The sequence below is a fragment of the Erpetoichthys calabaricus genome, chromosome 16 (assembly GCF_900747795.2).
Source record: "Erpetoichthys calabaricus chromosome 16, fErpCal1.3, whole genome shotgun sequence".
Classification (NCBI taxonomy): Eukaryota; Metazoa; Chordata; class Cladistia; order Polypteriformes; family Polypteridae; genus Erpetoichthys; species Erpetoichthys calabaricus.
The window spans coordinates 101,117,161-101,143,176 of record NC_041409.2 but is presented as its reverse complement, the minus strand read 5'-3'; the positions used below and the strand labels follow the sequence as shown (position 1 = coordinate 101,143,176).

General features: G+C 42.5%; 1 protein-coding gene across 2 annotated transcripts in view; it reads right to left on the bottom strand.

The window, feature by feature from the left end:
* Positions 1–26,016, bottom strand: part of prkd1 (protein kinase D1) — a 242,012-nt gene that overhangs the window by 175,355 nt on the left and 40,641 nt on the right. The window contains exon 1 of one of the 2 annotated variants that reach the window (XM_051919990.1): positions 5,593–5,726. The exons of the other annotated variant lie outside the window; for it this stretch is intronic. Coding sequence (XP_051775950.1) covers positions 5,593–5,634 — 42 coding nt within the window. The 5' untranslated portion in view covers positions 5,635–5,726. Of the gene's footprint in view, positions 1–5,592; positions 5,727–26,016 lie in introns of those variants that run through there. 2 annotated transcript variants of the gene reach the window in all.

Genomic DNA, 26,016 nt, shown 5'->3' with positions numbered 1-26,016 from the left:
CACATTGAATTTTGATTCCGTGTTTGGACTTTCATCGTGTCAACACAATGTATAACTGCCGTAACTGAATTTCATTTCTTTCTCTCTAATAAATAAAATTAATTTTTCGAAGGTTTGTCCCTGTGGTTTGTTAATTGTCTTTGCAAAAGCTATTCTAATGGGAAACTATTAACATTTTAATACAAATGGCATGTCAAGAACTCCTTTGGTGTCTAATGTTATCACCTGAAGATGGACTCCATTGCCTTTCTTGGATACATCCTTCTTTCCACAGTAATTCAGCAGGTGGAAGACCAGACGGTGTTAACGGTTGTAGATATTCTTCATGATATTGTAAGTTGATGTTTTCATCTTCTGCATCATCACCACCAACTGTTTCAGCAGAGTCTATTGATACGCATTTAACCAATTTGCCGTATAACCGATCGCCAATTTTCACGTTAATTTGTGTGACTTCATCGTTTCTTGGTGCTAGGATTGCCTGTGTACTCAATTCTTCTGTTGATAACCCTTCAGGATGAAATTCTTCAATAAGATTTGGACATAATACGTCTTCTTTAATTAGGAACTTAAAGTGAGGAAAACGTTAAAATTTATAAGAGCTGAGAGAGCAGGAACTGTGACTGTCAAAAGCATTCACACGAATGAGAGGTGAGAGGACCATGGACATGTTTCAAAATGGTTGACGGGAGGGCGGGACGTGAAAAAATCTCATGGCCAAAGTCTTGTCTAGCGGGACTTGAAATTATCTCTTTGAAAAAGTCTTGTCTCAGGATTTTTTAATATAATAGAGAGATGTAGCAAAAAACCTTTTTTAAAACTTCAGATTCACTTTTGCAGCTTCAACCTCCTCACAGCAAGTACAAGCAAACTCAGCACAATCATCAACATGGCAGCTGCAGCTCCCAGCACGAGGTATCCAGAGGTAAAAGGGGATTCCTGATTCAGTCTGGATGTTTGCACCTGGTCAGCCCCTCCAAGACCACAGGACCACCATGAAGGAGCACATTCTTCCTGGATGAAGCAATTCCAGATCTTCTGGAAGGGCAGCTCTGAGTACAGAGGTCTGTTGCAGAGGGATAGCAGGCAGCAGCAACACAGTAGATGAAGATCTTTCCAGCCATGGCTTGCTGATCTACAGGATCCACAGATCTCTTGTTAATAACTTGGGTAGCCCTCTCCAGACATGCTGTCCACAGTCACCAAGCCAGTCAAATATGGGCACCCATTAACCAGAAGGCTCCAGTGGGGCTGGCTGGAAGCCAGCAGGCCCCATGAGTCAGAACAAGGTCAGGGTCAGCCCTGTTCACGATGTGCACTTCCACAGCCACAACATCCTTCAGAGTTTTGGCCACTGGGTAGTCAGCATCCACACAGTAGGAGCTAAAAGAGGGATCTGTTGCAATGCACAATTCCACGTCAAATGGCCCTTTGCTCTACTACTGGAAGAAGAGGCTGAGGTGTTATCTGTGGCACCCCAACTTGCACATCCTGGCTTCCCAAGTAGATGCACTGGTAGAATAACTTGTAGACACTGTCCATCCCTGGTGATGGAGCCATCTGGACCATGATCTAGTGAGAGTGATGGCAGCAGACATGTTGTTCTGGTAAGTCGCACTGCCACCAGCTAGCTGAACTGTGCTGCCACAGGCACCGACTGGAAACTGCTACATGACAGAACTGGACCGGCTGGTCACACGGCTGCAGCACATGTTATAATCCTGCCGGCTTGGGAGCTGTACACCCCAAGGTTATTATAGTTTTGCCTGAATGGGTGGAGAAGAGTGTCAGGAGTGATTTGTGACAGACGGGTATCAGCAAGAGTGAAAGGGAAGGTCTACAGGACAGTAGTGACACCATCTATGTTATATGGGCTGGACACGGTGGCACAGGAGACAGAGCTGGAGGTGGCAGAGTTAAAGATGCTAAGATTTGCATTGGGTGTGATGAGGATGGACAGGATTAGAAATGAGAACATTAGAGGATCAGCTCAGGTTGGACGGTTGGGAAACAAAGTCAGAGAGGCGAGATTGAGTTGGTCTGGACATGCAGAGGAGAGATGAGGGGTATATTGGGAGAAGGGTGCTAAGGATAGAGCTGCCAGGGAAGAGGAGAAGAGGAGGGTCTAAGAGAAGGTTTATGGATGTGATGAGAGGGGACATGAAGGTGATGGGGGTGACAGAGCAAGATGACGAGGACAGGAAGATATGAATGAAGATGATCTGGCAACCCCTAATGGGAGCAGCTGAAAGAAGAAGAAGATATTAGTTTTTATTTCTATATTTTTTCTGACCCTCCTTGGAAATTGTTTAGTTTTAGTTTTCCTTCATCGTGTATTTTTAGTTTTAATTTAGTTTTTATTTCACAAAGAAATTTCTATTTCAGTTTTAGCTTTAGTAATTATGGTCTGGTTAAAGAGCTAATATGGAGTTTAGTTTTTGTGTCACAATCAGACAGAACTGCACACTTAATGGATTTGGATATAATAGTGGAAGCTCAATACACTACGTGGTTTGTAATTAAAGTCTGATACTGAATATGAACAATTTTACACAATTGTATAATTTTTAAAATATTTCATTGCCATTTGTGCTGAACAAATGTGTTCTGATTGTTGGTACTTTTTATCTTTTCCTTTTATTGCCCAGAATGGGCCAATTTGTAATGATATTTAGGTGAATTTTAAGTTTTGAGAGTTTTTTTTACTTTAAATGTCTGTAGCACACCACATATCCTGCTCCAAAACAATGTGTTTACGGTGAAGGCCTTCAATATTTCATTCAAAAATCTCCCATACTGGACTTTGTTATTTTCTACCAGCCATATTGATCTCTGATTCCATCTCAGGCACATACAATTTATAGACAGACTTTTGCCACCTGCAGGCCTGAAAAGATATAAAAAATTGGAAAACAGAATCTACTGTGTTCTGACGGGTGTGATCATGAACATCACGGGGGCTTAGGAAGAACAAAGGTCATAGACTTGAATCAGTGTGCAGACCCCACCTAGCTGTATTGAAGGAAACAAAGAGAAACAGACATGTAGTGTGAAGGTCAGGGGCGGTGAGACTTGAATAGCCCACCATAAGAACAGCAAACCATTAATGAGCAGAGTAAGAGCAGGCCATAGGAGTATGGATGGGCCCAAAATGACAGAGACAGCATCTGAGATTAAGAACAACATATATGACATTATCTACACATGTTTATCCAGAGCAGGATGGCAGAAAACCTGGAGCCCACTCCAGCAGGTTTGGATGCAAGGCAAGAAAAATCCCTGGTATACAATATGTGTGATATGGCTGATGTTAAGAACAAAGAGAATATGATGATTTCAACTATTTTGAGAGAGAGAGAAAAAAATTGAAAAAAGGGGGACAAATATTTTAAAACATAATTCTGCTACTGGATTATTTTCACAACATCAGGTATTTTGAGCTGTGAATATAAACTAAAAACAGATAAATTAACTAGGGGGTTCCCCCCGATCACTTCGCTCACCAGCCATTTTGTGTTTCTGCTGCTCGAGTTGTGAAGAGGGGGGCTGAACGCACCCCAAGGAGACGCGGTCGCTCCTCCAAAACCCCCTCTTAAATGGCGACACAAAGGAAAACAAATAGTTTTTTTTTTAACCTCCTCTTTGCTCGATCAGCTGCTGCCGTGCCGTGTGATCTGCGTCTCACACAGCGCTTTGAACATTTAAAAGCCTGTACAGCAGCTGTCTTTGTTATCTACTCTTTGTCTTTTATTTCTGGCTCCGGGTGTGGTTAAATCTCTTGGCACAATGACTCGTCTCACAGGATGTGAGTTCTTGATATTTTTTGCTTTATAATTATAAAACAGAATAAGAATATGAAAATCTAACAACATCACATTGAAGTTTGATAAATTCTGAAAAGAATGATCCCAAACATATTTATGTAGGATTAAAATAAGCCCAATTTAAAGCGTGACAAAAAACGTGACATAAAAAGTCACATAAAATCGATGTACAAAATCGTTGTACTTTTAGGCTTAGGATTTTATATATATGGAGTAAATAAATATAGAATAAATACAAAAACACATTAGTATGTTTAGTTTTTCACCATTTGGCCGACTCTCTTCGCCTGCCTATACCTGTAGTTCAGTAGAGACATTGGCAACTCATGAATTTTACAAGGTTTGTATCGCTTTGTTGTTAAATGACATTTTTAAAGCTAAAGTGATTGGTCAGCAACCATATGCTGATCTTGTATGATGACCTTGTCAGTCTCTCGAAGAGTGGCATTTTACTTTCAAAAAGGATTTCTCCTGTGTGAAGTGGCAGGTGAATTATTGTCAACAGGCACCTGAGAAATAAAAGGAAATGTTACTCACTCGTGATTTTTCTGTCCATGCGGTAAAGGTTTTGTTGACCAGCACATTCTGATTTCAGGCGTTTGAATTAACATCCTGATATACAACAAGCACAAAGAAAGGTGGCATGTAAATCGTTTTCTATCTCACACGCTTTATGCGCCCGTAGTCAGCTCGCTCTGTCACCACAAACAGCCGCCATTCACTGGATGGATATATGTGGGTGGCTCGTGGTGGATGACTTTCTGTTTTAGAATTAACAGTTACAAGGGTTAAAGACTAACGGCAAGAACATTCATTCAAAAACGAAAACTACAAATCATTTTAGCATATTATTATTTTATTTCAGTTAGTCTTTCCAGCTGCTTTAATAGTTTTGTTTAGTTTTAGTTTTTCATTTCAGCTTTGTTAAATATTTGATTTCAGCTTATGAAGATGTTTTTGTAAAAATAGTTTCAGATTTGATTTTAGTTTGCGTTAACTATAATACCTTTGGTACACCCTAACGTTGCATTTACCTTTTTAATCGCTACTGCACGTTGTTCAGATGATGAATGATGTTGATTTTGTACCAATGAGGAGAACCTCAGTTTTGTTACTGTGTAATTTAAGAAACTTTGGGGAGAGCCAGGATTTAATTTCTGCTATGCAGTCAATTTAGCGAGGAGGGTGGGAAGCAAGAAGTAGCTTTGCTAGTGAGGTAGAACTGGGTACCATCAGCGTAACAGTGGAAGTTAATGCTAGGAGGGGAAGGAGGTAAATAATGAAGAGGATCAAATGCCGTAAAGAGGACTACTATCAAAAAGATTAGAAGGGAAACACCAAGTGATGCCCTATGTCTGCCCATTTGCCCCCCCCCCCCCTTCAACAGGCCACTTTTCTCATCGTCTTCATATTGTGGTACCTCATCGCCAGCTCAGTCGTTTCCTTTCCCACCTCCCTTTGAGTCGGTCACACAATCCTCTGAAAGTCCCGAGGTCACAGGACACGCCGCCCCCTGGTGCCCCTCCAGAATCAGTCCATCCGTCCGCTGGCAGCCACGGCTCACTTCTCTTCTGTAGTAGGCGGCAGGATCCCGCATTTCCCTCCCCGGCATGGAAAGTCAATCCAGCAATCCCACTGTCATGTAAATGTGCCCTTTGCCTGGGGGGTCCTCCCATCTCAAGCCCCAGCAGCAGGCTGACTGCTAATTACGAGGCCCTAATGCATTTTCAGTGTATGATAAATGAGCCCCGGCGGCCGTCACCCTCACCTCTCTACGTTTCGCTTGCTTCACATTGCAAATTCTCGCCATTTTTGCAGACTCCCAGACTCGTTCCACGACGGCGGCACCTTCAATCACTGCTATTGTGTGTTGCTTCTTCAGAAATGATGGAAATTCACTTTGGATGCCACACTCAAATCAAGGCACTTTTTCCCCCAGTTAAAGCGTCTTTCCCGGGGCGATTCACTTAAAATGACCACTTTAGGACAATTACTATCGGTTGCTGAGCAACAGCCGGGATGGGTCGATATCTTAGAAGAGGCGTTTTAGCTTTGCAGATTACAAATGTCTCCCGAGTCCTGAGTGTTTCTGACAGACGCAGCTAATGTTTATTTAATGTCCGCCCAGCTCCGTGCAAAGCCGCCAGGTGAATCCTAACATGCAAGACTCAGCATTCCAACCCCAGGGCCGCGGATTTAAAACCAGCCGAGGTATTTAAGATGGTACCTTCAAACAGCTCATTTCATGGGGGGCTTCGGAAAGGTCCTTGTGATGAAAGGCTCGGTATCGGCTTTATCTGACTCATCTGAAGATGGATCTTTTTTTTCATAGTGTTAGTGCATCCATTCAAATGGAAACAATTCTGGGGCAAGGCTAGACATGACAGCATCAAGATGTGGAATTTTAAATGTCACGGGAGAGCAAGGTTCATCCGTCCGTCCATCCGTACAGCATTCTAATTGTCTTCTCCAGTTCAGGGTCGCATCAGCTGCTGCTTACCAGAGTACAACACGGAAAGTGCATTTGTAACAAATCTGATTTGGGCAAAGCAGAAAATGCCATTCATACATGACTGTTCCCTAAATCCCACTTCAAGGACATGACGGAGCAGGGAACACAGTCTTTGGTGGCAGGAAGCTCTGAGGGGGGCACCAGTTCAACTGAAACACCCAAACGAGAATCAGCCAATCAACCTTTACTTTATATAGTGACTTTCACAAAACTCACATTACTGCAGTTCAGAGATTCACAATAAAGAATGAAGCAAGTCCTAAAATGAAACTCCCAGGAACATCAGGAGGTCATTCAACGTCCACACAAACAGCTGAAGGCACAAAGCAAAAGTCACCAGCAACACGAAAAGGCCAAGCCTGAGACACAACAAAATGGCACCAAGGTGACAAAACAAACCACGCAGGAGCCAGTCTGGACTTTCAGGGCTGTCAGCTACTGGCATCATTAAACAAGGACACGTCATAACCTACAGAACAGATATCAATGGATATGAGTGCAAATGGACGACATCTCCGTAAAAGTGTGAGACACCACAAAAGCGCCTTAGACTACGGTTCAGAAGAAAAAGGCGCTATATTAAATGTACCCATCTGCCAAGGCCAACATTCAGAAATGGTGAAGAAGGCCACAGTGAATTAAAGGCACGATAGAGAATATGTACAGTCCACCCCAGATAAAGTGGTTATCTATCTATCTATCTATCTATCTATCTATCTATCTATCTATCTATCTATCTATCTATCGAATCCTGCCGACTACGCTATCTATCTATCAATCTATTGAATCCTGCCGACTACGCTATCTATCTATCTATCTATTGAATCCTGCTGACTACGCTATCTATCTATCTATCTATCTATCTATCTATCTATCTATCTATCTATCTATCTATCTATCTATCTATCTATCTATCTATCTATCTATCTATCTTATTTAATCCTGCCAACTACGCTATCTATCTATCTACCTACTTAACCTATAAGAGCTGACAATGAAAATCTTTAAAGTGCGGAGCCTCTATAAAGCACCATGGACGACTGTTCAGGACAGTAAGGTGCTATATAAGATCCTCTTCAGTGACACTTCATCTGGCAATGCTGACATTAAAGGACTAATAAACAGAGTGTGGTATACTTCTGATGCACCTTGTAATGCTATTGTCTACTTCATGGCACTATATAGATAGAGTATGAGCCACTGACTCCAATCCCACCACTATTTTAAAGCATAGGAAAAGGTATATTGGGCTTTTCAATTTAATGCACTGTAAAGACACTATATAAAATCCACTACAGAGGCACCTATGATCACTCTGAATAATTAAGGAACAAAATGTCACTGTACCTGATAAGCACCTTAAAATGTTCTTCACTATAAACAGGCGCTATACAGAATATAATATCTAATCTACAAGTGCTTACATTGAATAATCCCTCGGACTACAGTGTAATATAATAAGGCACCATATCAAATCCACTCAATTGACATTTAACCCAGCATTAAGTCTTTAAGAGGACATGTAAAGTACCTGAAGAGCAGCTTTGAATGCACAATGGAAAGGCACTATATGGAGTATGTACCTTATGTATCCAGTGTTTATAGTGAAGAAATGAAGGATGCAGTCAAGTTACCTTGAAAGCCCTTTGAAACATTGTTCCAAATTGAAAGGCGCTATACATAATCTACTGCAGTGGCTTTGCTCACATAGAAGAATTTACAAAAAATAAAAAAATGTGGCGTTCCTGCAAAAAGTCTTGGAATGCTGGACTGGCACCCTCCTGGCTTGTGCCTGTTGCTGCTCCTCAAGGCGACGCAAGTGAGAATCCATGCGGAGTGGCCCTGCCCAGACACACGGGTTCAAGTATCTGTAGCTACCTGCTGTGTTCTCACACAACCCAAGGATGTGAGCCTCATGCCACTTTGTGTTGATATTTATGCCCATTTTCTGGATCAAAAAGCCTTCCGGAAAAATACTAAAGAAATATTTATAAATGTTATTGTCTGCCTGTCTAATAAAAGGCTGGCAACCGCTTGAAAATGCCTGCTGCTAATTCCCAAGCATGGCAATTATTAGAGAGGAAAGGCCTGAAGCTAATTAGTGTCACTAAAAACTGTTCAAGTCAAGCAGTCACGCTGGCGGCGGCACAGAAGATGGGCACAAAGAGTGTCGGCTCCTTAAGGACTTCAGTGCCACGTTTTCTCTGACGTCCTTCTGAGAAGGTAAATGACAAAGGACTTCACTAGGTTGGGGGAGGGGGTCACCTCAGTGCAAATGATGGGACAAAATGCACTCAGCTTCGTGTACGTGACTCGATTCAAGGAGCCCTGCGGTTTGTCTCAGTGAACAAGTGGCGCCTATCGGCTTACCCACAGACATGGAGGGTGTCCACTTGAGTACTTGAGTCATCCATTCGTCCTGAATTTTTTGGATACTGAGACCTTTACCCTAAATTAATTTCTAGTGCAGTAAAGAGAACAACGTTCACGTCCCGGGTCCTCCCTGTATGGAATTTGCATGCTCTTTCCGTGTTTATGTGCTTTGGCGTTCTCCCACAGTCCAAAGACATGCATGGCCTAGTGGGTGTGTGGCGGTGGGTTGGCGTCCTGGCCAGGGATTGTTCCTGCTTTGCATTCTGTGCTTGGTGGGAGAGGCTCCAGGACCCCATAGACCTAAGCAGGCTTAATAAATGCTAAGGTAAGATACTGAATGTTATTAATTCGAAGGCGGTCGACTACTCTTGGGCTGCTCAAACCTTTCTAATGCAGCTTCAGTTTATTCGAAATGCAAGAATCTTTACAAGATTTTGCGCTTGAGGACTTCCTTAATGGTTATCATTTTAATGAGAAAAAGAAAAATAAGCTAAGAAGCGGGTCAGGATCTTCACTCTCCTGCCGAGAAGATGCTCACCTGCACTGAAATACTGGCTTCAGAACCAAAATAGGGAGCTGGCTAAACAACCCATAATGCCCACAAACTTATCAAAAAGCACCTCAAGAGGGAGGATAACCATTAACCCCAAGCTTCTGAACAACTTACAGATCATTATGAACTATAGAGTTATTAGTAAAAAGAATCTGAAAATTAGGCAGAAAAGGGCATAAAGGAATTTCCTAAAAGGATATCCTAGGCGAGCAAGTCCAGAAATCAGAATTCAAGATAAACCGTCAAGAATTCCAAAATAATAATAATAAATTCCAACCAGAAATAGCGAGACTCACAGAACTCCACAATGAAGAAGGATTCCCAACTCCTCAGCCTTCTCAACTGACTTAAACAGCCAGAGGGAGGAGTCGGGAATGGTGACATCAGTGTGGCCCCGCCTTCTGGGGCTCCACCCACAAACAATAAGGAACATTAATATATGTAGACACCATACATAATTAAACAATAATAAACAAAAACAACAGATATAAAAATTATGAAAAACAATAATACATCAAAAACAGCAATTAGCCACCTAAACACTCCCATTGTTACGGGAGCTGCCATCAGTGACGTCACCCGTATTTCCAGTATAAAGATGGTGGTATTACAGAAGCGTTTTCCCCTCAGCAAACTTTGCAGCCATTAGCTTTATTTCTAAGTAGGGCAAGTGTGAGGAATTCTGCTTTTGGATTTAAGAAGAAGAAGGCATTGCATTTATATAACGCTTTACATAGAAAGTGGAGAGCCAATCAACCACCACCAATGTGTGGCATCCCCCCAAAAGATGTGACAGCAGCCATTTTAGTGCCAGTATGCTCACCACGTATTAGTTATTAGGTAGTCGAAAGGGTGAGAGAGATAGTTAGCCAGTAAGGGACAGGCGATGATCTGGGGGCCGTGGTGGTCAGTCTAGCCAGGACATCAAGAAACACCTTTCTCTTTACAAAAGACATCCAGCGATCTTTTATGACCATGACTTCAGTTTGACGTCTCATCTGAAAGACCGCGCCACTTTAAGCCCCTCAAGAGGGAGGATAACCGTTAACCCCCAGCTTGGGAACAGATACATGATAGAGTTATTAGTAAACAAAAATCAGAAAATTAGGAAGAAAAAAGCAGAAAAAAGCATAAAGGAGTTACCTAAAAGGATATCCTAGGTGAGCGGGTCCAGAAATCAGAATTCAAGAAAAATCGGTAAAATTCCAGTAAATTCCAACTAGAAATAGAGAAACTCACTGAACTCCACAATGAAAGAATGATTCCCAACTCCTCAGCCTTCTCAGCTGACTTAAACAGCCAGAGGGAGGAGTCAGGAGTGATGATGTCAGTGTAGCCCCGCCTCCTGGGGACTCCACCCACAAACAACAAGGAATATTAGTAAACGTGGACACCATACATCAATCAACAGATAAAACATAAAAAATTATGAAAACCAATAATACATCAAAAACAGCAATAAGCCACCTAAACATACGTTGATGCACAACACTCACATTGTTATGGGAGCCGCCATCAGTGACGTCACCGGTATTTCCAGTATAAATATGGAGGTTTTGCTGAAGCCGTATCCCTCGGTGATATTTTTTTGCTTTTTCTTTGTTTTTATCTTCAAAATCTGCTTTTTCAAAATCGCAAGGCTTTCCACAAATAAAAAAAATGCGTAATTCACTATTACATGTGACACCTCCCCCCACCCCCATCCCATTTCTAAGTGCACTCATTTCACCAACGGGACCCCCTCCACCCCCACTGCTCTTTAACTTGCGCTCAAGTCATGAAGACGTAAAACCTCCCAGCTCTTCAAATGCTGTCTGTGAGTCGTCAAGGAACCTAAAAAAGGCAGAACTGCATCTGAAGGCCTCAAAGATTGAGAGATGCTGCTCTAAAATAAGCGCCGTAATCCGGGGAGACGGCGACATTGTTATCCCAAAGCGGCTGAGAAAATAAAACGCAGCAGTTGTTACCTTTTGATGAAAAAATACTTATTTAAAAAGGCTCTTATTTAAACTTTGTGAGTGCTGATGAAATCATCTGGAGCAGTGCACTGGCTGATGGGAATTGTAGTCCCCACTTAGGCATTTGCACAAATTCGTAGATAAGATGAAGGGAATGAGGGCAATAGTACATATTAAAATGGCTTTTTTTACTGGATTCGTTGCACAACATTGATTACATTCACTGCCACCACACCTCTCAAGCACTTGCTAAACGTGTCTTCTTCGTTCTTCACCAAACTTTGGTTCTTTCACTTCACCTCCGCAGATGGCCTTCTGTTGTATAAACCATCATATCCCATTTCTCTGTGCAAGGCTTGATTTTATCACATAATTTCTGGCATTTTATAATGTCAGTCGTATAAGTCGAATGCGGAAAACTCGCGCTACTGGTACAAGAGATTACGATATGCTAACGCCCACCCACCTGAGAGAGGAACCACGGAGCACACAGCCTTTTTTTCTCTATGTTTTGTGCCTACGTGACCACACGGTAATACCCGAACTATTCCGAAGCAACGTTTGCACTGATTTGTGTTTTTTGTGTCTCATACCCTTATACACCTTTATCGTAAGAGCATCCCTTATCTACAATGGAACATTCGATCAGAAGAAAATATGAAGCTGGTTTTAAATTAAAAGTCGTCAAAGTGGCGAAAGAAATTGGTAACTGCGATGCTGCAACAAAACTCGATGTGTCTGAGAAACTGGTGCGAGATCGGAGGAAGCAAATTTAAGTGTCGTATTTCTGAACAGGGGTATAAGTCGGGATCTGATTTTATGATCGGTTTTTCTTGTTGTCAAGAGTCGACTTATACACGAGTATAAACGGTATATTTGAATAGAGATGTTTGATCTGACAGCCCCAGTTTCTGTTCTCGATTTCCGATTCTGGTTTTGTTCGCAGTGATCTTTGTGTCTTCCTCGGATTTAACCTTTGGTTTTCACTAATCGTGTCTCCTGTCTTATTGATCACCTCCTGGCGTTGTGATTTGAAAATCTATTGGTATTATTTTAACAGTTTTGGAGGTTTTTGGGATCACAAAATTCAATTTTAGACATTAATTTTTGAAACCGTTTATCAGTTATATCATTTTTCGGGATTGTTTTAGCCACCTTTAATATTTTAACAATTCGTTTTGAAAACCGGGTGTCAGGACAGAGTCCCGCTTTGTCAGAGATGTGTCTTCAGATGGGTGATTGACGGACAGTTCACAGTTCACTTGTAAATGACATTCTGATATCCTCTGATGAAGGAAACTCCGCTGTAATGATGCTGTTAGACTGAAGCACAGCGTTTGACACTATTGACCATTCTATCTTACTGCATAGGCTAGAAAGTGACGTTGGCCTTACAGGCACCATGCTCTCTTGGTTTAGTTCTTACTTATCAAATCGATTCCAATATGTACAGAAATGTGCTGACAGGACTCCATCATTATACTCAGAAGTTCAATATGGTGTCCCGCAGCGCTCAGTGCTGTTTTCACTTTACAGACTCCAATGGGACCTCTCATTGGATGTTCATCTTCACTCATACGCAGATGACACCCAGTTCTACTTTTCTTTTAGATCAAATGAAGTTTCTCCAATGTTGTCATTAATTAGTTGTGTTAGTAAATTAAAGAAGTGGATGGATGGATGAGAACTACTTGTCTTTAAACACCAATAAAACAGAGATGTTAATTGTTGGAGGGAATGACTCTGAGCACAACAATATCTTGTCATCATTTAACTCAGTTGGAATCCCTATTCATTTTACTGTATCAGCCCACAATCTCAGAGTTATCTTTGACTCTAGCAGGTCATTTAAAGCGCACATCACAAAGTTGTCCAAATCAGGTATCTTCCATCTTGAAAATGTTTGGAAAATTAAGGTGTTTTCTAAATAAGTGGGATTCTTAGAAATTAATTCTGGCATTTATTTCTAGTAGGACTGACGACTGCACTGCACTGTTCACTGGCTGTTCAGACTGTTCTTTATACAGCCTCCTCCAGTTAATCCAAAATGCTGCTGCAAGAATTATTACAAGAACAAGAAAATACAAACACATAACTCCAGTTCTCTCATCCTTACACTGGCTCCCGGTTAAGTTTAGGGCAGATTTCAAAATCCTCCTTTTAACATATAAAGCATTAAATGGCCGAGATCTGGCTTACTTATCTGAACTTATCATGACTTACAAACCCGAACGCACATTAAAATCTCAAGATGGCAGTCAGCTTAGGATTCTAAGGATTAATAAAATAACAGCGGGAGGTCGAGCTTTTAGTTACAGGGCCCCTAAACTGTGGAGTGGTCTGCCTGCTACTATAAGAGATGCCCCTTCCGTCTCAGCTTTCAAATCCCGGCTGAAGACTCACGACTTCAGTTTAGCACACCCTGACTAGAGCTGCTGATGAACGGTCATTAGCACTGAAACAGAAGTAATATGACAGCTCTAATTTGTTACTCACCCTCACCTGTTCTGTTTCTCTTCTTGGTACTCAAATGTGCCCCTTGGTGCCACAGCTCACCTGCCTGCCTAAGGTAAAGTCATCCCTGATGGAGGATCGCAGGAATTGTGGGGTAGAGGGGTCCTGCCATCGGATTGGCTAATTAAACAGTGGAATGGCCAATAGAGGGAGGCAGCTTGATGGCCGAGGTCTCCAGGACTCTAAACAAATCCAAATCATATTATGGGTTATCATCTACTGTTAAATTCTGCTCCATTTTTGTAAATTTTTTATTTTTAATTCTGTATTGAGGATTTGTTCTGTTTTGTGTATTGTATTGTATTGTATTGTATTGTATTGTATTGACCCCTTCTTTTTGACACCCACTGCACGCCCAACCTACCTGGACAGGGGTCTCTCTCTGAACTGCCTTTCCCAAGGTTTCTTCCATTTTTTTTCCCTACAAGGGTCTTTTCTTGTCTCCTTCGAGAGTCAAGGCTGGGGGGCTGTCAAGAGGCAGGGCCTGTTAAAGCTCATTGCGCCCCTCCTTGTGTGATCTTAGGCTACACAAAAATTAATTGTATTGTATTGTATTTTCTGATCCTGGTTATGGACTCCAGACCTCTTTTACCAAACTCCCTTTTGCTTAAAACTTTGATTGCTCGACTCCTTTGCTTCAGACCTTTATACAAATGTAAATTCTGACTTGGCTTTTGTACTAATTAATTACTATTTATTTTGTTTTGTTTGGCCTAGTTGACTTTGCTTTCATTTCGTCCGTCTTTCGTTTGAGCACTGAACTGAGACCCGTCACGTGACCAAGCTTTTAAGTGTGTAGGAACAAGTTTAGAAATGTTTGACATGTAATGCAGGACAGGTACATAATTAAATTTGGAATTAATAGGAAATTTAAAAAGTCCACTTTAAAGAGTTAAAAAAGAAGCTGCAAAGGGAAAAACAGATGAATAAGGCGTATAAAACGAATGACTGCAAAGTGAATTGTAGAGCGTGTGAGAACACAAGGGCAACCATTAAGAAGGATATCAGTGTAATCAGAACATACGTTTAGAGTGTCACTGTCCTCTGTACAAATATATTTTATAAATCTACTTTCTTTCTACTCACATGCACAGCTGACACAGAGCCAGATTTGGCAAAGGGGCTCATCATTTAGGACTGTTATGTAAAGTATAAGACAGCTGGGGAAACGTGCAGTCAGACTGACAACAGTCATATATTATTTTTCATCTGTCAGAGTCAGCATGAAATTGTATCCCCTTTGCCTTGTTTGGAATTGAATTATTCACCAAAGTGGTGGCCTGCACATAAAAAAAGAATTTAAAGCCTTGGCACATTGCCTGGCACACCTTTGAAGCCGACGGACGGATGGGAGATAACATCATCCTGAAAATCCTTCCAGCGCAGCGGCTAAAATGGCAAACTCTACATCACGGTCTCTACGGATTTCTGTCTAACGTTTTGGCTTGTCGCTCGTGTCTTTTAGATCTTCTGATTTTGACGTCTTTCTGTCTCTCATCCCTCTCTTGGATCTCCGTAGAATTCTGAAATCTGAGCAGGCATATCCCTCCTCAAAATAATTTTCGGTTTGTGTCCATAAGAGTTAGAACTAGAAAGTGTAACCACAGTACGAGAGGCAGGAAAAGATTTAACGAGGGACAAAGAAGATAAAATGTGAACTAGAAAACAGGCAGGAAATCAAACTCGCCGTCATCACTCCTTGCAGAGGATTCGTTTATCAGGAACGCAATGAAAATCATAAGGCACTAAACCCTTTGTTTTCACTCTGTGATCTCGAATGAAGAGTCCGAGATGTCATCACGCTCATGACATTATTTCCAGGTCATCTCCTTAACAACGCCCCAGAAAACAGCACCATCTGCAAAAAACAAGATGGCGTCGAAGGAAACATCACCAAAGACATGTTTAATAAGAAAGTTGCCTTCCAAAATCCTAACGGACGTAATTCAGAACCTAATTTGAGTATGTAGATTGAGAAAGGCAGAAGTAATTTAAATGGAAACTGCTTCATAACGAGAGCCTGTTGTGCCAAACAAGGCAGACTGACTGAAACAGAAGGGACGAGCGGAGGCGAATGTCACACACGGGCCGTTATCAGAATCTCATCGAAAAACCAAACTGAGCCCAACAGACAAAGAGAAAGATCAGACGTGAAGAAACACTCGGCGTAGAAAGGTCAGACGTCTTGTAAATCGAAAACCGCTCTGACTGCTCAGACAACGCTGACTTTGATGTTGCACACGGCGATGAGGTCACTGTGACGGTGCGGGTCGGCTTCTTGCTCCCTCGGCTATAATGGGAGCCTCTTGTACCCGGCAGCATTGATAATGTAACTGGATGAGCCGAGCTGATGAGGATAAAATAATAATAATAATAATGATAATACATTTTATTTATATAGCGCCTTTCCCATGCTCAAGGCACTTCACAGAGTTTAAGAGAGAACGGCAGGGTATACAGCAGGGGTGTCAAACTCCAGGCCTGGAGGGCCGCAGTGGCTGCAGGTTTTCATTCTGACCCTTTTCCTAATCAGTGGCCAGTTTTCACTGCTAATTAATTCCTTTTCCCTTCATTTTAATAGCCCTGTTTTTAAGGATTCAGTCCTCTGAATTGATTTGTTTCTTCATTAAATGGCAGCCAAACAGAAATGAGACGTGAAACGAGTCAACAGATGACCAGCTAAACTGGGATTTCAAGCTCCAACCAGTTTCACTCCAACCAGTCTCTTAATGAGAAGCTGATTCTTGCTGTTAATTAAACCCATTAGTTAATTTTGTGGCCTGTCGCTGCTCTCATTCTGCCACATTTCCAAAACTGTTGAATTTCAGTTCATCAAAATGTGTTGGTGACCTGAGAGATCAACCTTACCGAGACCTTCACTTTTCTTTATTTTCAGATATTGTGTGACGGGTACAGGTGAGCTGGTCATGTGGCGGCTCATTTTGTGTCTCGTTATTGTTTGGCTGCTAATTAAAAAAAGAGACAACTAAGGGGCCTGAGTCAAGTTAATTAAAACTAAAGCAAAAGAAGTTAATTAGCAGCAAAAACTGGTCACTAATGAAGAAGATGGTTAGAATAAAAACCTGCAGCCACTGCGGCCCTCCAGGCCTGGAGTTCGACACTTATGGTATACAGTATATAGCATTGTACAAACCAGATAAATAAATAAAGAAGATTACGACAGTGAATTCAGAGAAAAAAAAAAAAAGCTTAACAGACCACATAATTGATGGTCTCACACACACACACACACACATGATCATCTTGACAGAGAAGTAAACTGAGAGAAGGGTAATAAAGTCAAGTCGAGCTAACAGCCTTCCTGAACAGATGAGTTTGGAGTTGTTTTTTAAAAGAATTCATGGAGTCAGCTGACCTGATTCATTTCGGTAGGTCATTCCAGAGTCTGGGCGCTATACAGCTGAAGGCCCTGCTGTCACCCATGGAGTGTAGATTAGTGTGGGGCACAACAAGATTACCAGAATCAGAGGAGCTTAGTGGGCGGGCAGGCACATAGTGATGGAGAAGGTCACTGATGTAGTTTGGCGCGAGGTCTTTTAAGGCTTTGTAGGTTATTAGTAGGATTTGATATTCAATCCTGTAGGACACGGGGAGCCAGTGATGGTGAAGCAGGATGGTGTGATGTGCTCGCTGCTGCTGGTTCGTGTCAGGACTCTTGCAGCTGAGTTTTGAATAAGCTGGAGCTGTGATATAAGATTAGAAGGGGCACCTGCCAGTAGGGAATTACAATAATCGATGCGGGATGTGATAAAAGCAGGGACAAGTTTCTCAGGATTAGAAAAGGAGAGGAAGGAGCGAACACAGGATATGTGACGGAGGTGAAAGTAAGAAAGTTTCTTAATGTGATTTATGTGGGCGGAGGAATCAAAAATGACACCGAGATTCTTTGCAGTAGAGGCAGGTCTGATGAGATCACCGCCAAGATGGACTGGGAAGGAGCTCATTTTATTAAGTTGTATTTTAGTCCCAGTTTGCAGGAGTTCAGTTTTGTTGCAGTTTCATTTTAAAGAGTTCTGCTCCATCCAGGTTTTAATTTCACTGAGGCAGGTTGTGAGCTGAGAAAGCTCTGATGAAGTTCCACTTTTAACATTGAAATAAAGTTGAGTATCGTTTGCATAAAAATGATAACCATAGCTATGTATAATATGGCCAAGGGGAAGCATATAAATACAGAAGAGAAGAGGGCCGAGGACAGAGCCCTGAGGAGCTCCTTGTGTGACTGGCGCTGAGCTGGACCTGCTGTTGCCAAGACTAACAAACTCCTGCCTATCAGTCAGATAGGACTTGAACCACTGGAGGGCAGTGCCAGAGATACCCAGCATGTTCTCCATCATTCTGGACAGTAGGATGTCATGTCTGACCAGAGTGTCAAATGCCTCACTGAGGTCTAACAGAATTAATATGCTGGTCTGTCCAGAGTCTGCTGCCATAAGCAAATCATTGGTTACCCGTAGCAGAGCAATTTCACAGCTGTGCCGCACCCTCAAACCAGACATCAAATTATTAGAAGTTAATTAGTTGGTGAGTTGGGAAGCTACAACACGCTCAAGAACTTTTGACAGAAAAGGTAAGTGGGAGATAGGCCAGAAATTGTTAAGATTGTCAGCATCAGGACCAGACTTTAACATTGGGGTTACAGAAGTGATTTTAAAAGTGAGTGGCACAGAGCCAGCGTCAAGGGATGAGTTTATTATTGTTGTAAAAGTCGGGATTACGGCATGAAGGCAGGATTTAAGCAAGCAAACAAGGGGATGGCGAAAAGTGCAGGGGCTTTTATTATTAAAAAAAAAAAAATCCAAAGAGTGTCCAAAACTGCAGTGCTCAAAAAGTTCAATTAATAAATAATCCATAAAGACAAAGTGCAGGTGGAGGTTCAAATCTGAATAAATGCATCTATTAAAATGAGTATAAAATTCAGACAGGGGTCTTCTTTAAAATGCTCCGTCCCCAGTGCTTCCCTTTTAAAACTTTCGCCTCTCCGGCTTACCCTTCTAGGACCTCGACTACCAACAGGCGCAGACACCCATCAATCTCGTGTTCCACGGGGAGTCACCGGACCCTGCTGTTGTGCCCACCGCTGCCAATCCAGGCTCCACCCTTAGAAAGCATGCCATCCTCCCACCTCTGCCAGTCACAAGGCGAGAGGATCCTCCTGAGGGTACAGCAGGGGTGATCCTTGTGCCCCCCTCCTGAGCGCTGGCCACACGTTACTTCCATACCCGTCCTGCTGCTTTTCTCCTAAGCTCCGGCTCACCACTGCTCCTGCCTTTCTCTCTCTGTCCTTTATCCTCCACTCTTTTTTTGTTCTGTTTCCCCCGTCTCTTCCTTACACTCCCCTTTATTGCCTGGGGGAGCGGGTGTTGGTGCCATCGCCTGATTGCCACCCCGGTCCGATAACAAGCCAATCAGACTGCCCACACGTGCCAGCAAGGCAACACACGGACCAACCCGGGGACAGGGCGTCTCCCACTCCCCAGCGCGAGCGTGCTCATTATTTATTTATTTATTTATTTATTTATTTGTCTGTTTATTTATTTATTTGTTTGTTTATTTATTTATTTGTCTGTTTATTTATTTATTTATTTATTGAAACTCTTTCACTTTTTTTGAGCCACAGACCTGCTGTACTACAGATACCAGCTGCGACTCCAGGCTGTCACATAGCAGAAAGAGAGAATAGCAATGAGAGCAAACTCACTCAGAATGGTGGCGTGTCTGGATAGAAATCAAGTTTAGGTGCTTTAGAAGAGCTCAAAATACACAGAACAGTGAAAGAACCGGATTTTCCATCTTACAAAACCCATCTGGGTTAGAAAAGACACCAACATATGAAAAATAGCACCAGAAAAAATGTAAACGCCAACTGGATCATTACTGCAATGTAATCTCATAAATAGCCAAAAGTGGTGTGAGGCCTTCAAATAAAAAACCAATGAGAGAAGCGGGTCAGATTCCCACCAGCCTGCCCAGTAAAGCTGCACGCAGAAGGCAGCCGCACTTCAACTTGAACGGCTGGCTTCAGCCTATGTCTGGGCCTAAATGCGTTTCATGGCAGTAACCCCTGTCCTCATGTCTTTACCATGGCTTCCAGTTAAGTTTAGGGCTGATTTCACAAGCCACCCTCTGCTATCTGAAGCTCTAAAGGCTGAGGTCCACTTACTTATCTGAGCGTGTCGTTATTTTACAAACCAGAGTGTGAAGTGGGATCTCAAGATGTCGGCCTACCGAAGGCCAAATGAGCATCAACATCATAAACAGATGAGAGATAAAGAAGGAAGGAGTTGTACGCAACATCTGTCAACCTGCCCTCCCTCCAAGCTGGCTGTCCATTTAATGCTCATACTTAAGGGGGCTGGTGAGGTGGGGGGTCCCTCTACTGCTCAGGGTCCTCCTGGTGATGGTGATGTGGAGTGGGAGATGCGAGTAGACGTGGACTTGTCCTGCCCTCCCTCTCTTTTTCTCGACGCTCATCCCCATGACTTTCTCCTACTCCTTTATTCTTTCCGTGTTTCTATTTTTTCGTCTTCCAGCTCTCCTTCTGTCACCTCCCTGCCCCAAATTCCTCAGCGCCCGCTGACTTACAATGGAGAGGACAAGCACTGGACCATGGACCCCCCGGCATCAGCTCAGATGCATTTTCCTTTTTTTCTTTTTCTTTTCCTTTGTAATTTATTTTCCCCTTTGTACTTTTCACACAAACAGTCCCCGTGACACAACAAGGTGTGTTACATTCGACTACAGCCACTTACACCAATTGAAGTTACACATTCATTTTTAAAGTGTGAATCTTTATCACTTGGATGGTGTGGCTTGGGCCAATTTAGACCTGTTTTTAGTTCTTTAATCAAGCGCCTTTAATGAAGTGCTAACCGGCCTGGAAGTCACACGGTGAGAGAAGATGGTGACGACTTAACAAGGCACATTTGGGAAGGCCTGCCTCTGTCATCGGCTGTGCTTCTCTGTGTTAGTGTGGTGGCTGCTGGCATTTCTATTAGCGACGAGTGACGGATTTGGATAATGAAAAAAAAAAATTCAAAATGAATCCTTTTGTATTCTTGTAAAGACTGAATCTTCACCTTGACTGAGCAAAAAACAATCCCAGACCCCACCAGCGACTCCGAGTGGATATCCAAGTGCCACCCACCACACCATTTCATTTTATGATTTTACTTCTCCTAACACAGTAAGCTGTTCAGACCTCAGCCCTGCTCACTCTCGAGGTCAGAGTCGCATGTTCTCCCCATGCTGGGGTGTGTCAAAGAATGAGCCCAGTGGGACTGCATCTGTGTGTGACTGTCAGTGGTGTCCCGTCCAGGTCTGGCTACAGGTTTGAGTCCAGTCCTGACCCCTCGGGACCCTGAACTGAATAACTGGACAACACCAGTGCAGAGAACGGGCTTTAAGGGGGCAGCACAGTGCAGCTAAGAAGTCACCTTAGTGTCACATCACACAGACATCCTTTGTTAAGGTCCACTTGTCACTGCCACAGCAGGTCTCTGTTATAAGGTTCATTAAGGGCCTTTGCTGTGCTCTTATTACAAAGGAGAACAAGACTGAAGGAGCTGGGGGGGCTCCATTCTGAAGGGGCATCGGGGCTTGGAATGTGAAGGGCCTCTTTGTAGGAGCAACTGACTAATACTGGAGATGCATGACAGGTCACCAAGTGAACCTGACAATGTCATGTCATGATATCCTCAAAAGGCACCAAATGAAGCGAAACAACCTCAACTGACTGTAATGCCAACAAGAACGACATACGAGGGCAGGATAACAAAATGGAGGGGAGTCGAGTATGGCAGAAAGGAAATGACGGCAAAGGGACAATCTCTGGGAAACATCCCGTGACTTAAAACAAGGAAAAATATAGAGACCAAGAGATGACAAATCGTATATAGCGCCTTTACACCACAAGGACCACCTCAAGTTGCTTTACAATTACAGATGGCAAATGTTTAAGTTTATGTTTCATACTGTAGCTGAATCACATGCAGGTTAAATAGTCAGAGGTAGAAACTGAACCAGCAGCTGCCTTAGGTAGATAGGAAAGGCGCTATATGAAGGGCAGATAGATAGATAGATAGATAGATAGATAGATAGATAGATAGATAGATAGATAGATAGATAGATAGATAGATAGATATGAAATGTGCTATTAATTGCCTTGAGCATGGGAAAGGCGCTATATAAATAAAATGTATTATTATTATTATATCATAGCATAGTCGGCAGGATTAGATAGATAGATAGATAGATAGATAGATAGATAGATAGATAGATAGATAGATAGATAGATAGATAGATAGATAGATAGATAGATAGACATGAAATGTGCTATATCATAGCATAGTCGGCAGGATAGATAGATAGATAGATAGATAGATAGATAGATAGATAGATAGATAGATAGATAGATAGATAGATAGATAGATAGATAGATAGATAGATAGATAGATAGATAGATAGATAGATAGACATGAAATGTGCTATATCATAGCATAGTCAGCAGGATTAGATAGATAGATAGATAGATAGATAGATAGATAGATAGATAGATAGATAGATAGATAGATAGATAGATAGATAGATAGATAGATAGATAGATAGATAGACATGAAATGTGCTATATCATAGCATAGTCAGCAGGATTAGATAGATAGATAGATAGATAGATAGATAGATAGATAGATAGATAGATAGATAGATAGATAGATAGATAGATAGATAGATAGATAGATAGATAGATAGATAGATAGATAGATAGATAGATGTGAAAGGCACTATATAATTAGATAGATAGACAAAGAGCAGAGGAAGTATTCCCTAGATACTGTGGGTCAGAATGCCACTATGTAGTCCATTAATTGATTGACATCAAAGGCACTCTATAATAGCTAGTTCGATGTGAAAGGCGCTATATAACACACAGATAGACACTACTTCATTCTCGCCACTCCGGATTTCCCCTCCTCTTAGAGGCTCACCCTCCATGAGGCACCAGCAGCACAATTGAGTCTCAGGGTCTTGTGAGTACCCCACACATCATTCATCCAGTGGAGCTCAAAGAAGCTCTATGAAGACTCCAGTGACCAATGGGGGGCTCCAGACAGTGGACCCTCTGTTTGTCAGCCCTGGTAAGAAAGGCACAGTATGATAGATGGGGAGAGACAGACGGGGCTGGCGGGAGGCCATTTTAATGGATTAAGAGAAGGAGTCTGCCTCTCATGGCCATGTGCTCCCCCAGTACACTAGGTGGCAGCATCCCACTCAAGGTGCTCTCACGTGGCTACTCAGAGAGCTGCATGGAAGTTGTGGTCCCAGCATGAAGCCCTGTCAGGATGTTTGGTTGTCCATCAGCACAGCCGGGTGGGGAGGCTCCCCTGTGCTGTAGGTGCTTCTTGGTTGCCATGCTGTCATTCCAGACGTACTCCTGAGTCTCACTTGAGAAGGAGCTCCTCCACCTCAGCTCTGTGAGTGAGAATTCTGGGCAAAGCTCACCTGGAGAGCAGTGGAGGAGGAAAATGAAGAAGAGGAGAGAACTGAGTGGAGTTGCATTTTCTTGTGTGGAGTGGAAGCCTGTTGGAAGGCATTTGTGTGATCCTGGGTGTTGTCTTTGTGCAGTGCTAGTCTGGTTCTGAGGTGTGGGGCACCCCCTGGTGCCCACCATGGACAGAGAGATAGGAAGGGCACATGTTATATTATGTTACACTAGCTGTGCTATTTATCTAAAATAGGTTAAAATCAAAATAATCAACGTACACCTCAGGGTTAATGTTTGCAGTACACCATCTAGTGGAATGTATTTTTGAATGCATGAAATAATAAAATGCATTGCATATGTCATTCCAGCAGGTGACACAATAAAAGCACTTGTAATAACAAAATGCAGGAGTACAAAAGGTTGTGATGCACCATCTGTTGGAATGACAAATGCAATGCATATATTTCTATTATATGCCATTTGTTATGGGACTAGTAAAAGCAGTGCTAATGTTTGAAGGCGCCATCTGTTGGAATGACAGAGGCATAGTAACTGGACAGACACACTAAAGGACAGTTTATACAACCTGACTGATTATAAACATGCAATCCAAAGCAGCAAGACACAGCCGAGGATGGTGTGAAGGGATACAAATGAACGCTCCAGGGTACCCTTCAGGTTTTTAGCCATTACAGCACCTGACTTGTGCTATTTGTCACTCTGCCAAGAATTGAACTACTTTTAACACAGTCCAGTGGCTCCTGGTGTTCCCAGCATTTTCTCGTAAGTGTCACGTGTGATGACGAATTAGCAGGCTGCCAATCCAAAGGCAGAGGTTGCAAAGGCAGGAGACCCTCGTGTGGATCTCGGCGATGCTTTAAACGCCCCGCTTAGCAGACAGCCCACGGCACCTCCTTCTGAACTCTTGAGGAGTCTGTGCGTACTTATCGAATTTTCATTTTATTCACTAATTTGTGAACTAATATGTGATGCTAATGAGTGCTTCTTGACTTTGTGATGTTGTGCAATTAGCTTTAATAAAAAGCATCTGTTGCAGATGGCTTCAGTCTTCAGATTCCCATTTAAATGGCATCCTGCAAATTCCTCACATTTAACCAATTTCCTATAAATATAGAAATTTAAAAAAAACACACACACACAACGTTTGAATTGAGCTCGTTATTCAGAGCAACGGCCCCCAGGGGTCTACACAGAGAACTCAGCTGGTTGCAAGTGTGGCCCCCTAGTGGTGACCGTGCACAGGACCACAGGCTGACTCTCTGTATGACCCCACTGAGTGAGTCCTCAATTCATAAAGCAATAAGATAACACCTTGGGATGAGGCTCATGGTGAAAGGCGCTATATAGAACACCGCTGACTCGATCCACAGCAATGATTCTCTCTGTCTGGGGGCTCAAAATGGAGAACTACATAATGATTGAACTATGCCTGTCAAGAACTCAAGGACTGTGAAAGGCACCATAAAAAATCACAATGCAAGCGTGATGTGTCCTCACTGTCACAGATTTCTCAGTGTCGTCATTAGCTGCTCAGCAACACATTGACATGTATGAAGCAAAGGCCAGATGGCGGCCAAGCTGACTTCTCCTCCGCATTTGGGACATCGTCTGCCTTTTTATACAACAACAACAAAATGTATATATATATGTATATGTAGTGTCGGACAGCAAGACCCCTGGCCGGGACGCCAACTGTATGGAAGGACTGGGGGAGAGAGCATCAGCAAGGCAATACCTTCCCTGGGATGGTAGAGGGCAGCACTCCTAGGCGGCTGTGGTACCCTGGATTCCTGCAGGGTATGCTGGGAGTTGGAGTTTGGTACAGCTCTGTTGGGTTCCATGGGTGCCACCAGAGGGAGCTGTAGAGCCCTACATTGGGACCTGGGAGTGATTCCAGGTCTGATTAATGAGCAACCTGGAACAATCCCAGGGCCTGCTTAAAAAGAGCCACCTCACTCCATTTGGAGACACAGTCGAGAGGAAGAAGGACAAAGCTTGCAAGGGAGGAGTGGAGGAGGAAGGACTGGGAATTGGCAGCCGAAGGAAGGACTGTGTTGTGGTGCTGTATGGACTGTGCTGCACTTTGGGGGAGTGAAGAAGAAATGCCCCGGTGGTCCACAATATATAAAGCGCCTTTCAATGTAAATTTTAATTCAAGGTGCTTTACACAATTCCCATGACAGGATGTGATGCCAGGCTGGAGTCTCTCAGAGAACTGCTTTGGTACAAGTCCATGCCAAGCCAAAGTACGGATTCAAAAATATTATTACAAAGGAACAAGAAGAAGAAGAAATGCTGTGTGCTAAACTCCTGGGTCGTACTGTACTTGGTTCTACTGGGAAATAGTGGAAAACGTTTCTCACCGAATAAAAGCCTTTATTTCATGGGACTTGCATCTGTGTCTGTCGTGTCGGGTGTTTGGGTGGCTGGTGCACCCCCTGGTTTCCACAATAGATAGATAGATAGATAGATAGATAGATAGATAGATAGATAGATAGATAGATAGATAGATAGATAGATAGATAGATAGATAGATAGTGTAGTTGGCAGGATTAGATAGATAGATAGATAGATAGATAGATAGATAGATAGATAGATAGATAGATAGATAGATAGATAGATAGATAGATAGATAGATAGATAGATAGTGTAGTTGGCAGGATTAGATAGATAGATAGATAGATAGATAGATAGATAGATAGATAGATAGATAGATAGATAGATAGATAGATAGATAGATAGATAGATAGATAGATAGATAG